Source organism: Nelusetta ayraudi, unplaced genomic scaffold, assembly GCF_046127955.1.
Source record: "Nelusetta ayraudi isolate G7.1 ecotype Tasmania unplaced genomic scaffold, CSIRO-AGI_Nayr_v1 ptg000022l, whole genome shotgun sequence".
In the NCBI taxonomy this organism is placed as follows: Eukaryota; Metazoa; Chordata; class Actinopteri; order Tetraodontiformes; family Monacanthidae; genus Nelusetta; species Nelusetta ayraudi.
Genome location: NW_027466072.1, coordinates 2212501 through 2227319, shown reverse-complemented (window position 1 = coordinate 2227319; position 14819 = coordinate 2212501). Strand labels below are relative to the sequence as shown.

Genomic DNA, 14819 nt, shown 5'->3' with positions numbered 1-14819 from the left:
TTGCAATCTAGAACTCTCAATGAGAAAATATACACAAGGAAAGCAGCAAAATTCTGTTTATATATTTTATAACAGAAAGATATCAGTGGTGTGGTTTGTAGAAAGAGTGAACAATTTCTAGCACAGGCAAACTTCATAAAGATTGCTATTGGACAATCGGGATATCCAATAAGCCCTCTGAGCATGACCCTGTCCCTGAAAACTCAGTGGTCCTTCTCTTCCCCTCAAGCTTCAGTTTAGAACATACAACTCTTCTCAAGCCTTCTAAAATGCGCAAGAGTTCCACTGAGAGAGTCCCACAGTTCAGTCTCCAAAGCATTTCCAAACATGTAAAAGAAAAAAAAAGTCCTTTTCCCGGATTTATTAAACACGCAAAGTTCTGATTGTGCAATCACCTCAAACAATAAATCTCTTTTTGCTAGTAAAAGTTGCTTCAAACACAGAAAGTTTTTTTGCTTTGCATTCTCGGCGTTGGTGGGAGGAGCAGCAAAGACGGTTCTCCACAGAACACAGAACCGGCTGCCCCAGGGAGGCGTGGAAACAGAAACAGTACATAGATAAACAGACACAGAATGACAAAGCAACACTCAAGCAGCATGTATGTGGGTCTCTATGTGTCTCCTCATCTTCCAGTTAGGTTAGGTATCACTAATTCATCAGAGCAACTTTTCACTATCTAAATACAATCTCATTGCAGCACAAGAGTTTGGGACACTTCTCAAAGAACAGGGCCAAAGAGGTTGTTGTGCAAACCTAGACCTCAAAGTATCTTTTTGTGATAATTTCTCAGGATTGACATAACACAAACTGTGTTGCTGTGGACAGAAGTTTAAAGGTGTAATGTGTAAGATTTAGTGGCATCTAATGGTCAGAGAGTATATTGCAAATCATGTTAATCCCTGTTTTCTGATGTCTCACTCGATGTCACATCTTTCTTATACCAGTTTTGATTTCAGGGGGAAATCATGAAACCCTGAGCAGATCCACTATCTAAACTAGGCTGGTAGTACAATATGGCCACCTGTTTACAAGCTTTAATATAAATACTTATACCTAGAAGTAGCAAATGAGTTTTCATTCCATTTCATGCTCTATAATTACACATTGGTCCTTTATGAGTTAAATCATTCCACGTCAAACTGCAAAAACTGGTTTACAATCGTATTTTTTCTTGCAATTTTACTCCTACTTCCTACTGATTTTACTTCATTAAATAAACACGAAAAGATTTTTAAATTATGGGTGGCCCTGTGAAACTAAACAGTTCTGACTAGGAAATATTTCATGTTCAACTTTTTCTTTTACCCTGCTAGACGGCTGAATTTTCATTCTGTTTGATTGAGCATAGGCAAACATGAAAGTTTTTGATACCCGATACCCTGTTTCATCCATCTCGCCCTCCTTTGTCAACCCTCTTTGCTTATAGTTTTTTGATATCAACATTTCATTCCTAAATATCTGTCCATCAACTTCTACTTCTCCCTACTGTGCACTACCCACATTTCTTTCAAATTATATTACATAGCTTTTATTGTACGTACATTTTGTTTGTACATTTAAAAAAAAATACACAGAATAGAGTATAATTAAGAACTTTTTGGCAGCTTATTTCTTTCTTTCTGGGATGTAACAAGAGATGGAGGCCTCTGCTTTTCTTTCAGTCTGAAAAGGAACCTCCAACTTGGCAGAGCAAAGGTGGAGGAAGAAGAAATACCTCTGAAATTCTTCCTTTCCCTAAAGCCTTCTTCTGCATAAAGATGTATTTCATCCCCCTCTGCCCGCCCACCCCCTCACCACCCCACCTCTCTCCCGCCCACAAATCTTCTGCCCATCAAACAGTTGCTCCCAACAGCTCTTCTGATTTGGCCATGATCTCATTCTGGTTGGAGTCCAAACCAAAGAACTTGACCTTCAGCCCATCAACAGGGTGGACCACAGGTACCGTGATCACACGGGGGAACTGCCGGGTGGCCAGCTCAAAACGGCTGGTGCTGGCCAGCTCAATGGCCAGGATACGAAGGAAGAGTGTGGCAAGCTGCTTGCCCAGGCAGGACCGGATGCCGCCACCAAAGGGCAGGTAGTGGAAGCGTCCCTCTTTGTCTTCTCCACGCTCCTGACTGAAGCGGTCTGGGTCAAAGACCTCCACATCCTTGAAGACAGATGAGGTGTCATGGGTGTCTCGGATGCTGTACATTACACTCCAACCCTTGGGGATCTGGACACCCTGAAGTCAGAAAGACGAGGAACATTGGACTTGGTAAGGCTTGTGTTGGATGCAATGAAAAACTTGTAATTAGAGAAAGCTACTTACATCAAGTTCAAATGTCTGCATGGCGGTTCGGTAGGCCCCTGACACTGGTGTGTAGAGTCTCAGCACCTCTTTGATGACACAGTCAAGGTACTTGAGGCTCCCAATGGTCTCCATTCTGAGTTCTCCCTCAGGGCAGAGGCACCCATTGTGAAGGAGACCCCTGGCTCTCAGTTCCTCCCTCAGTCGCTCCAGGACCGTAGGGTGCCGAAGGAGCTGCATGATAAGGGAAGTGCTGGCACTGGCTGTGGTGGCGAAGGAGGCAAAGATCAGTTCAATGGTTGACTCCTGTGGGATAAAATAAAGGAGAAAATCAGTTTAGTCCTGAGGTATTTAAATCCAGGAATGTCATCTTGTGCAACCTGTGTGCAGAACTTTCTAAATCTTTGGGCAAGTCGGCTGAGAGTGCCGATGAATCAGATGGATATTACTGAAAGTGACAACTCTGTACCCATTCTTTCCTGTGAATCATCACAGTTCTACAAAAACTCTACTTTCTAGTCCTCTTTGTATCGTATACAGCAAAACTGCTGACAATGGAACAATTTTAGGAAGGTGTTTTATCTCACAGGTTCTGAAAAATAGGGGGAAATGAAAGAAGAAAAGGAAAGGATGGATTATTTTTTTGTGAGGAGTACATTGGCAAGCTCCAGATATCTTTTGTTGATTTACATTCTTTCTAGAAAAAAGTGGTGAGGTAATATTTGCCTAACATGGAGACTCTCTTATTGCAACCTGAATAAAAACCAACATCACTACACTTACAGTAGCGCAAAAATCAACAACTCCACACCTTTAGCCTCTCCCTCCCAGTATCTTAGTGACAAATTAAAATTTCAAGTCAGCACACAATAACATAACAGTAGAATGTTTTTAATTCCTAAAGAGAAGAGTGCTTGGAATGTTGGTGTCTTTGTCCAGTAACAACATAGGGCACGCTGTGCTAGAACCATTATGAAAGTAGTGGAATACATAAGACCGAGGCTGGGCTGCACGACTCACATTATAAACCTCTCATCTGCCATCATCTGTGTCAAAACACATCTCCACCGCACCCCACATGTGTGTGTTATGCATACGTGCGTCAGAAAACTGCAGGAGAGTGCTACAGCCTGGGCCTCTGCGACAGGGGCTCCCCAGTTCACTTTGAGTGTGTATTTATATATGAGTGTGTGCGTACGTGTGTGCGTACAGGAGGCCTCTTTCAGACCCCTCGCAGGGGGAGTGTTGACTTATTTTTGGCCCTGGACTTAACCCAGAAACCACAGAGAGCTGAGGCTGAGAGTTGAGTTTCCACAGAATTCCTCAGAATTACTTTAATAGGTAAATAGAGGGTGTGCCTGTCCACTCGTGTGTGTGTGTGTGTGTGTGTGTGTGTGTGTGTGTGTGTGTGTGTGTGTGTGTGAGAGAGAGAGAGAGTGTGTGTGTGCACGTGTGTGCACTTGTGTGTGACTGTAACTGTCTGATTGTAAGCATCAGGCTTGGCAACCACTCAGTCATATTTTATTTATGTGCTCACTTTGCCACTTTGCCAGTCGGGCAACTTAAGATAATGTGAGTGCAGTCAGCCAGCCAAATCAGGTGGCCTTTACAGGAACAAAGTGCGATATCCACACTAAGCGCTGTCTTGATGAGTGACTGTATAGTTTATTGAGAGTTGGCTGGTTACCTTCAGTTCCTGCATGGTCAGCTCAGCACCGTTCTCTTTGGCGCTCTCCATCAGGACATCCAGCGCGTCGCTGTAATCCTTCCCCTGGGAGCACAGCGGCTTCTCTCGGATGGCCTTCTCAATGCTTTTCTGCAGGGTGTCTCGCGCACGGATACCCTGCAAACATGTTCAAGTGACATTTGCATCACACTCGCGCCCCTGCAGGCTTTCCTTGTGGGTCGCACAACGGCAAGATCTGAATAATGCAAGCCCTATTCTGTTGAAATATTTTTAATGCTCCATGGAGTTGTTGAGGAGAAAAGTCAGAGCCTCAAAATTCCCACTGGCAGGGACAGCTTGCCCTAGAATGATTTATCCCTTGGCTCCACGTATTTTCAAAAGGGTTTTGGAGACATAGGACAGATAAAGTAATCTCCATTTTAAAAAATGATTTCCTTCTGACAAGATGCAGAGTGTTTTCAAAAGAGCCAATATGGACAAACTCTCAAACACTCACTCGCTTCATTTCCCCTGTGATGATTCCTCCTTATATGAAAGACAGCCAAAGAGTAGAGAAGGTCTACACTTACCTTTCTGTAGCCACTAAATGGCAGGTCTATGGGCAGGCTGAAGAGGTTGTCCACAAAGTCCTGGAAGGTGGAGAACAGGTGCTTCATCTCCTCCTCTGACACCCTGAATCCCAACAGCACCCTTACCGCCATGGTAAAGGACAACCGCTGGCTCTCCCTGTCAGGATAGAACTTAGAGTTATATATGACAAATGTTTATTTGACCTTTCACCATGTCAGCCTGGATGTTGTCCAGCTTTTAGAAGAAATAAATGCATCAACACACTGAGCCAAAACAAATATTTCACAACAGTTCATTGTGCTGTAATAATGACGTGGTCTCATTTTGGTAAGCGGAGGCCACCTCCAACTATGATCCCATTTACCTGTAGACGTTGATGGGCTCAGGGTTGGAACTCCAAACTCGCAGACTCTCCTGGATGACCTTCTGGATTTTTGGGAGGTACGACTCCAAGGCATCGTGGCTGAACACTTTGGCAAACACCTGCAGAGAGCAAAACAGAGACATTGTTTCATGCCCCATCCTTAGACGTGTATTCAGTCAATAAACTCTGGATTAAGCAAGTAGATTGTTTCAAGTCGCTATTCTTTTTTTATTAAAAAAAAAAAAAAAAAACAACTCTTGAAATCTATTAATAATATCTTGATATATTTAATGTTTGTGATTTTGCCTGAACATCTCCATAGCAACACTTTTGTGTGGTGCCCAGACCTCATTCACTGCCACTGAAGTCTTGATTCTTTTCCCCCTCTCCTCTAGTCGTGTCTTTACAGAGACTTATACATTAGGAGGTTTTCCCCCATAGTCAGCAGAATTAAAATGACAGACAGAATGAGCATGGAAAGGAGGGGGTTTAAGTCTTTCTTGGCTGCCTGTAGTATTTCTTTGTATGAATCAGTCACCAGTCGTCAGTACTATTTGGACAAATAACATTCCATCTGATTTAACCTCCAAAACTGCCCTTAAGATGGTCTTGGAAATGATTTAGAAGTGGAGAACATTGGAGCGGAGAGCAGAAAAGCCAGCAGGCCGGACAAGAATGGGGCTTTTATATTAATATGAATCAGTCACTCGCGTTTAGTTTCATTTGGAGAAATAACTTTGTGCACTTAACCTCCAGAACTTCGGTGAGAAGCAGTCACAGTTTGGTCTAAATGTCAACTTTTCAGAAGTGGACCTACAGGCTTTCAGCAGTGAGTTTTAAAAGAGTGCGACGGTGGAGCCACGAGGGGCATCGAAGTCTAATAGTGGTTTTTATTCCACCGGCGGGCGTAGGAAGTAATATTGTCAAGTTCAGTGAGCGGTGCACATGTTTCATATTTTCTGTGAACTGAAACAGGACTGGAACTTTCTACCATTTTCTACAAGGCATGAATGCACCCCTCAAATAATGTGTGTCTGGTCAATTCGCTGTTGGAGACCTTGGATCATGATGCCACTAAAGACGTCAGATGTGATTGTGTGTAGATTGTTGTTTCATTGTATCAGTTGTCATCTTTCATTTAATCCTTTCTTTTTTAACCTGCATGCAGACCTAAACATTAGACCTAAACTTAGCTACAGTGTGCAAACACAGCAAACCTGGAAGCCCCCAACCTGTAGTCTTTGCTGTTTAAAGACAGTGTGATTGGAATTCCTGCAGTTTTGCACACTAATGGAAGATGGTTATGAAGTCCTGCTCCTTTTTTATGAGATGTAATGGGGGCTGAGTGGGAAGAAAGGAGCTTCTAGTGAGGATTTGAAGCCTGGCCAGGGAGGGTAAGTGTGGTTCATGAGGTTGATGCTTCAGCCACCAAACCATTGGCCAAGCACTCTTATTTTTGTCTCTTGCCTCATTTTCCTCTTATTTCTCTATCCTCTCCGGTCTTCTCTCTGCCATCAGCCTTCCAAACCCTGGTTCCCTCCTGGTGACCACAGAATGAATGAACAATAGCTTAGCTGAGTATCGATATTAGCGCGTGCCTATGTGGCCCTGTTAGGGAGTTGTTAGATCATAAGATGTTAAGCAGAGCTACATTTCCACTACCGCCCCACCTTTCAGCCCATCTGGTCACAGATCAGCTTACACGGTGCACTCGCCAACACTGACCACAGGGGGATTACACACACCAAGTGACCTCAGGACTGTCTGCGCTCATCTTTTCTGCGGCTGGCAGTAAATGCAGTTGGTTTGGAGACCAGGGTCAGTCAGTATTGAAAGGCTTCGAGGGATCAGCGATTGATTGTCATCTGGGTTTAGTCTGAATCCTCCTAGATCCATCCTGAAAACCTCACATCTGAATCATTTCAGCCCATGACAATGAGACTGGACAAATGAACATCCTTTGCGGAAACAATGGAGGCAACTCCTAAATGGTTTTTGCAGTGAACGCAGAAGGCAACTGAAAGCTTGTGCCAAATAGCTACTGGTGTTTCCAAGACGTGCAAAATGTATTATTGATATGTTAAACATTCCACTTTTTAAAGGGTTCCACTGCAGTTATGCAAGTGTGTTGCTATTGAAGCCATTTTGCTGATTATCACCAATTACTTGTGATTAAGAGAGTGCTTCAGTGCCAGAGCAATAAATCATTAAAGTGCTGACTATCCCCACCAACAAACCAACAAACCAGTGATTCCAACTGGACTTATTATGGGTGCTGAAGTGGCAAAGTGAGGAAAAGAAACAGAGCTTTGGCCAACATCCATGCAGGCTCTCAGAAGAAAGGTTTAGCCATAGCAAGTTTAGGAGGGTACCAATATAAACAGATGATGTCATTAATCTTTCAGATCATGCACAATTCACTTGAACTATGTTTCCTGGCAAAAAAAAAGTCTGTTGCCTATTGGAAGGTCCAGAAAAAGAGGTTAATTGCGTTCATTCAAATTAGGTTCATGTAAAATATGTTAAACTGAAAAAGAAAGTTGGTTAAACCAAATTAATTTTACTCTAGTATTGATGGTTCTCAAATCCTTTTATCATCTTTTTATTCCGAGACACATGGCTCGCCAACTGATATCTATCTATCTATCAGTCTATCTATCTATATCAAGTGAGAACAACTTGGTTATTGTTTGAGCTCTAGCAAAACCTCCATCACTAGAGAGAAAATGGTGATTGGTTTTAATATTAGTTAAGCCAGAGGCTGTTGTTTAACATTGTGGATTTAGCTATTTAACCCGTCTGCACTGGATTACGTATAATTGGTCAATTTAGTTGAGTACTTTCCTTCTTCCTAGACACACACACACACACACACACACACACACACACACATGTACACACAACAGGAGAGCGCTACTGTAGGACCAGTGAGTCACATCTTGGTTGTGCAATGTGAGGCCAGGCTTCTGAAAGGTAACTACAGGTCATACAAACTCTCTCTCTCTCTCTCCCTCTCACTCTCTCTCTCTCTCTCTCTCACACACACACACACACACGAAAACCTCGGCACACATTAGCGTGGTATCACCCCAGACAGAACCGCTGCCAATCAAAGAGAGTTTTTCATGCAGTGTCACTCTTGGACGTTCCACGTTGTACACAGGAAAGGGGTTTTGGCGAAGGTGCTCGGTACAACAGTCATTTTGCGGCACCACAAAAACGTGACTGTCTTCTGCACAGAGACATGGGCTTAAAGACGCACACACACACACACACACACACACACACACTCTGTTGCACACAAAAAAAGCCTCGTCTCCGACGCACACACAGACACGGTCGTCCTAATAATGTCCATATGTCTTAAATTATGTGAAAGTGCTGCGAGCTGCTGGTTCCACAGACATGTAAAGACTCCTTTATTCTTCTCCCTGCCCTCCTTTCCTTCCCTCCCTCCCTGCCTCTCTCTCTCTCTCTCCCTCTCGACTCCTACCTTTTCCCGTCTCGCCCTGCCCCTTCGTCCATCCTTTTTTTCTACATTTTTAATCCCTTTTTTTCTTTTCCCGCTAAGTCAAACAAGCAGTCCGTGCGTCTCCTCCTTCTCTATCATCACCTCCAATCAGAGAAGGATGGCTTTGTTGCGGGGTTGAAACATTGTAAGTTTAAAGTTCAGGCAAGCCAGGAGAAGTCAATGTTGGAGAGGATGTTGAATAGTATTTCAGCTAAAGGCTGTGTTCGATTTGTCTTCAATATCTAAATGCACTTTTTGCACATGAACGTTTTGCCTCTTAAGCTTTTGTATCTTGCTCATTTTCAGATTCTAAATCATTCTTTCTTGGCTGCAAAGGAGCAGCATTGAACAACCAATAATAATAAAAGAGAAAATTCTCCAGACCTCCAGAAAACAACAGATTTACAGCCATTTCACAGTTTACAGCTTCCAAAACAGTTCAACTCACTACTGGTTTGAGCTTCCAACTAAAACTGGTGCTATGTTTGGACAAAAACAAGGCAATGTCAAGGTGGTTTCAGCGGGTGGCCAAAGTACCTGTCTGGGTCTGCTGTCACTGACGTGGGAGAAATATTACAAAGGTTTAGTTTCCAGAAATATTGCTTGAAATTTTTGCATATGGGCTGTCGTGTATACTTGTGTTTTCTTTTCTTCCACATTGGAGTTCAGTGGGGTTTCTTTCAATCTCTTCAGAACAAAAATTGATTTGCTGAACAAGAGAAATTGTGGTGTAGCCACACTATGGTCTACGCCGCAGTGCCCTTGGCTCCTTTCTTTTTTTCCAGATGATAGAACGTCACAACATTTTCAAATTGTTCTCACTTTACCCTTTTTCTGCGTAAGCGCTTTTCATTTTAACTCGACTAAAATTCATGAGTAAGCCCTGTTTGACAGTGACAGATTTCTCTGCTGCTCCATCTGGGCAGCAATACTAATGCCAACATATACACGTTCTGGTGGCATTAGTAATACTATAATAATACTACATGGTAAACGTGAATATTGTTTTGTCTCTCCTCCACTAACATTGAGACTGATTTTGATTTTCATTGCGGTCTTTTTCACCCAACAGATCTGGAGCAGAATTTAGGATTTCAAAGCTAAAGCTGTCATGTATTATTCCCCTTAATATTCAAATCTCGGAGGCTGCTAGAAGTGAGTGGAGGGGCAACATGATGTGCCAAAGCGTTCAGTCAGAATTGGCAGTGCCCTCTACTGGTGATGAGCAGAAGCACAGGAGACGCTGGAAGAAGAATGAAATTGGACTGGATGTAAAATATATATGTTAAATAAGCATTTTTTAAGTTAAGGATTAAGAGGCTTTGGATGAAATAAACTGAGTGGATTAAACTTTAAAGGTTAAAGGTCTACTGATTGCCACATCATGAAGGTTGTCAAATTTGACCCCTCTCTATGATTTTTTTTTTAATCTCCTGCACCTTTGGAATTAGATGAAGTTGTGCTCGAAATACCTCATCTGCTCACTAGAGTACCAAATCTGCGGCATGCCTCTTTGTCAGTGGATATTGACAGATTGACATTTGGATTTCTTTTTTTTTTTTCTCTATTGCAGCATTCAGCCCTTGTCAGATGTGAATGCAGCAATTCAGGCTCTTCCATCCTGTAGAGCCTGAATGTCCTCAAGTCACCTGAAAATAATTCTGCACCCTTGACACAGTAGCAAAAAGTCAAGCACGGGTAAATATTTGATATTATACATTCTGAAAAAGGATGATGTGTCAGGTCAGGCCGTCCCAATTTGGCCTTGGTTGGCCTGTAGTGGAAAACCTGGCCACTGCGGCTGTTTGAGGGACTTAGTTTCCGAGCTTAACACAGGGTTATATGGAAACTGGCTGGCTATGTTGATCCACCAAAGGCTAATGTGCTGTGTGAAGATTGTTTTTCCGTACCAAAACCACGAGGAGAGCTGAGACACACACACACACACACAGAGAGAGAGAGAGAGAGAGAGAGAGAGAGAGAGAGAGAGAGAGAGAGAGAGAGGAGCAGCTCTGTTCCAGTGGATCAGAAAGTGAGCCAGTCACTCATTCTTTTCCTCAGATGATGTTGTTTCGCTTCTGTCTGTTGACTCGGTTTTATTACCCAGAAAACAGGGCAAGTGTAGCCAACCCACACACACACACACACACACACGCCTACATACATCCATCTTCTCCGCACTTTTTTCTCCCATCTCCTTCACATGTTGACCTCCTTCATTCTAAAATGAGTGGATTCTGCATCAGCCGCCACATGTTGGGCCTCAGTGAGTGTGTCACACTCCTTGAGATGCACAGATATATTTTAAAGCTAAATACAGTACTGCAAGTGGTAATCTTCCAGTAGGCTTACCTCATGTTTATTTCTGCATGTTCCAATGTCTAATTTTATACCCCATATAAGAGATGTTTTCCAACAGGAAATGGTAAAAAAAAAACTTCAAGACAGCGGCAGGGCCAACAACATCAGATAATGTTAATATTATGAACATTGTTAGCAGGCTTCATTTTTACTCTATCCAATGATGTCCATTTACAGGGCATGAGCTGAGTTCTAACCTTATGACATCACAAGGGGCTGATTTCAAGAACTCACTTTGACTTAAAAGCTGAGTAGGCAAAGAAATAAAAGAAAAAGAGCTTTTCTCAAACATTACTGGTAAAAAAAACACTGGTGAGGTGAATTTTGTATCATCTGGGACCTTTAAGGTCAAAGGTCACAGAAAAGCAGCCAGTCTGTTTACTCGCAATATCAAAACTTGCAACGAACATCAATGTATCTGGGCTGAATGCAGGACTCAGTTCAGTTGTGTGCGTGCGTGCGTGCGTGTGTGTGTGTGTGTGTGTGTGTGTGTGTGTGTGTGTGTGTTGGGCCCCACAGAAAGCCCTTCTTTGTGCTGTGTGAGGAGGCAGCCTTCCTAATCAGGGGTCATTACATGAGGTTAGTGCTGGGGTCTCCAGGGAAGGGAGAGGGGATCCGGGCCCAGATTAGACCCAGCCGACCCCTCACTGTCCCCGGGCACCTCGAGAACGAAACCTGACCTTACCCTCTAAAACAATAATAATAATATTAATAATAACAATAATAATAATGATAAACCTTCACGTCTTCCTTCCGCCACCCTTCACAGAGAAAAACTGAGACGACTCTAAGGAAGAAATATAGCAAACTCTGCTTCATGCGCTGGTCCTTTGTATGTTTGTGTTTATGTGCACGTGTGCGAGTGTGCGCTAGTGTGCACAAGAGGGGGAAGGTATGTGCCCCAGGGATAACGGGATAATTGCAGGGAGAGGTAAGTGGCTGATTACCTGAAATAGTCCTGGCACTGAAAGGAGGGAGAGAAAGAAGGGGCAGACAGGAAGTGGGTTGAGACGAAATGTGGAAATGAGAAAATCGGAGGAAAATCAAGAAGCGAAATTTCATTTACTCATTCATCCAATAAGATGGTAAAGACAGGTGTTGCCTGGACATCATAAGAGTGAAGGCGACTGATGAGGGGGATCCCCTTAGCTTTGCCATCGCTGCACAACACTTCATTGCTTTTGCTCTGTGGAAATTCTGCTAATTTCAGTGGGAAAACGCCAGATCTGTCACTAGATGCGTTTATGTTTTGATGGAGGAGGAGACGGAATATTTTTTACAAGTAATCAAAGAGAAAAATACAAGAACCAATGTGCTTCACAGCATTCAATGGAAACACCTGCATATCACAATTATACTTTGTCGAAATGTTACAAATTTTGCTTTTATTTTGCAAAAAAACCATAACGGAAACGCAGCTGCACAAACTGCACATCCTGAACCAGACTCTCGCCCACGCTGAGTTTGGGTATCCAATTCGCGGGCCAGAGATGTGATCTGCACACGTGTGTGTCGACTGACCTTCCTCTTCTTGCGGTGAATATCTCCGATGCTGTTGGCCAGCGAGTTGGGTCCCAGCAGCGTGGAGGTGCTCTGCGGCCAGTCCACGGTCACCAGCGTGTGCTCGCCCATCAGAACCTTGCGCACGTTCTCGGCACCCGTCACCCGGATCAGGGGGCGGCCCAGGAGGTGGGTTTTGAACACGTTGCCGTACTTCTGCCTTCGTGACGCGTGGAAGCCCGAACCCTAAAGGGACAAATACAGAGAAGGCGTGAGGACCAACAGGTGGTTTTAAACTGCAACAAAACATTAGCGTGAATTTTGTTGGACTTTGTTGGACCCAAATCTCTCATCGAGCTCTGATCATTTGAGGTTGTTATCTAGACCCTTTTTCCTTACACTGATTTTTTTGTTTGTTTGTTTGTTTTCGGAGGAACTGTATGAATCTAATGCTCTCGTCATATTTTGTCTGTCCTCAAATTTTCCCCTTGACATTTTCTTCCTGACTTTGTATTTAAAGACATAATGCTGTTCTCACCACGTTATTACTCTCTGTGGCGATTCACATTCGAGAGAGGTCTTTCATTTGATTTCTTTCAGGATGACAGACTCGGACTGGGAGTGTCTTTCAAGGAAGTGATGGTAGATGTCGAGGTGGAATTTCCCTCTGCCAGCAGAAGATGCATGCAAACACGGAACAACATTTGGAAGGAAACCCCCAAACTCTCCAGACAGTGGAGCATTGGTTAGAGAAATAGGAGATAACATTTCCTATTGGTTTGACAAGTTTGAGAAAACGTTGACGCCTAAATGTGGTTTTGAAAGCTGAGTTAAGGCAACTGGTCTTGATCTTCTTCCAACCTTCAAGACTGCAATGACTTGGACTACTGGCAATCTTCATAGACATATTGCCATACTCATAAATGTCATTATTTAGTAAAACAAACACACACATACACACACACACACACAACTTTTTTCACATCATTAGACAAACTTGCATAACCGGCCACTAAACGACGCCGATAGATGCAAAAAGTGACCGAAAGCTTTCAAGTCAAGGCTCTGCAGAAATTCTTACGACTGATTTTTATGCTCGCTATAAATTCAAAACAGCCTTTTTAAGGATCCGACCTTCCCTGTAGCTTTGATGTTCACCTCTAAAAGCTCAGACTAACTACTTTTTCTCTCTGTGGTTGGGGGCCCAAACAGCCCAGTATAGGTCTGAGTTCCCACATGCTACAAGTTACTGGTGTTTCCATCGACCCGGGCTCCCGAAACCAAAAGTAAACTTGGACAGGGCAGATGTTTGGGAAGCCGATGTGCAGCAGGTTGATTCAATGAAAACTGATTCAGGGCGCCTCCAGGAAGTGATCCGGGTTCAGCTGCTGCTGCTAGAGTAGATGGCCGGTGGAGGTTAAAGGTTTTCTAAACAGGCTGCGGTTGAGCTTTCACGTACTGTAAATGAAATTTCTCGTCCAGTGAAGTGAAGGAATGTTAAAAAGGGAGGTCAGTTTCAGCAAAGGTTCAACCTTGTTTGCTACTTTGAACTGAAACACTTAGTACAAATGTAATAAATATACTATGCTTCAAGTGTTTAACGATACACACACAAGAAAACTACTTGTGAACCTTTGCACTTGAAGTTGCCAAGGCTGCGACCAGTTAAACAAACTGGTTATTTCCCCTTGGCATGTCAGCTTGGATTTGTTGACTTACTCTCCTACACAGGTCTTCAGGAAATATGTCTGTTGGAAATTAACATTTTCGTGTGTAAGCTCTTTAAACCTAACTTTTTTTTTTTTTTTTTTTTTTCAAATGTCAAGTCTAAAGCAACTCCAACCAACACAGTTACCATACATCCACTATGCAGTGAGCATCTTTTCTGGGTACATGCTGATGCTCTCCCAGTAACAACACAACAGGCCAGGTGTTTCTCCCACTTTCTGAGACCACTTTGTTCAGCAGGAAGCTGAAAGGTTTATGCTGGACGCTTTAAACAGAGGGCTAATATGCTCATTTTACACACATTTTTTCCAATGCCACATGTCGTATGTTCTTGGACCGCACCATATTTGGCCTTGTCTGCCACAACACAGCTCACATAGAGTACCGGTAATGTTCTCGGAACAATAGTGCACAACAGTGTGTGGACCTCAGTTTGAAGCAAAGTCAACTGCGGTTCAAAAGTTGAGACGTGCAATATTTGTCCTTTAGAACTCACACTATTAGCTGCCACAAAGACATTTCTGGGCCCCCCCCTCCCTCAGGTGAAGTTGTGCAGCTGTCAGCACAGCCCAAAAGGAGCCGAGCTGGAGTCAGTTAGCGAGATGACCCCGGTTCGGCTTTGACTCTGACCTCTGAACGGTCTGGGTCACAGCAGAGCGAGAGGGAGTCGACCCCAGAACTGTAAATGGGCTGTTTGAGTGAAAAGAATATACATCCTGCTTACTGTTCTACACACACACACACACACACACACACACACACACACACACACAGTAGGGACACACATCAGCGCCTGCGGACAAACGCA

The 14819-nt window shown here is 43.4% G+C and overlaps 1 protein-coding gene across 2 annotated transcripts in view; it reads right to left on the bottom strand.

Annotated features, from left to right (window-relative positions):
• Positions 1 to 1803: 1803 nt before the first annotated feature.
• Positions 1804 to 14819, bottom strand: part of cyp26b1 (cytochrome P450, family 26, subfamily b, polypeptide 1) — a 27206-nt gene continuing 14190 nt past the window's right edge. For both annotated transcript variants that reach the window (XM_076028068.1, XM_076028069.1), the window contains 6 exons: positions 12305 to 12529; positions 4912 to 5030; positions 4547 to 4703; positions 3978 to 4133; positions 2312 to 2596; positions 1804 to 2224 (listed from right to left, as the gene is read on the bottom strand). In XM_076028068.1, coding sequence (XP_075884183.1) covers positions 1832 to 2224; positions 2312 to 2596; positions 3978 to 4133; positions 4547 to 4703; positions 4912 to 5030; positions 12305 to 12529 — 1335 coding nt within the window. In that variant the 3' untranslated portion in view covers positions 1804 to 1831. The remainder of the gene's footprint in view (positions 2225 to 2311; positions 2597 to 3977; positions 4134 to 4546; positions 4704 to 4911; positions 5031 to 12304; positions 12530 to 14819) is intronic.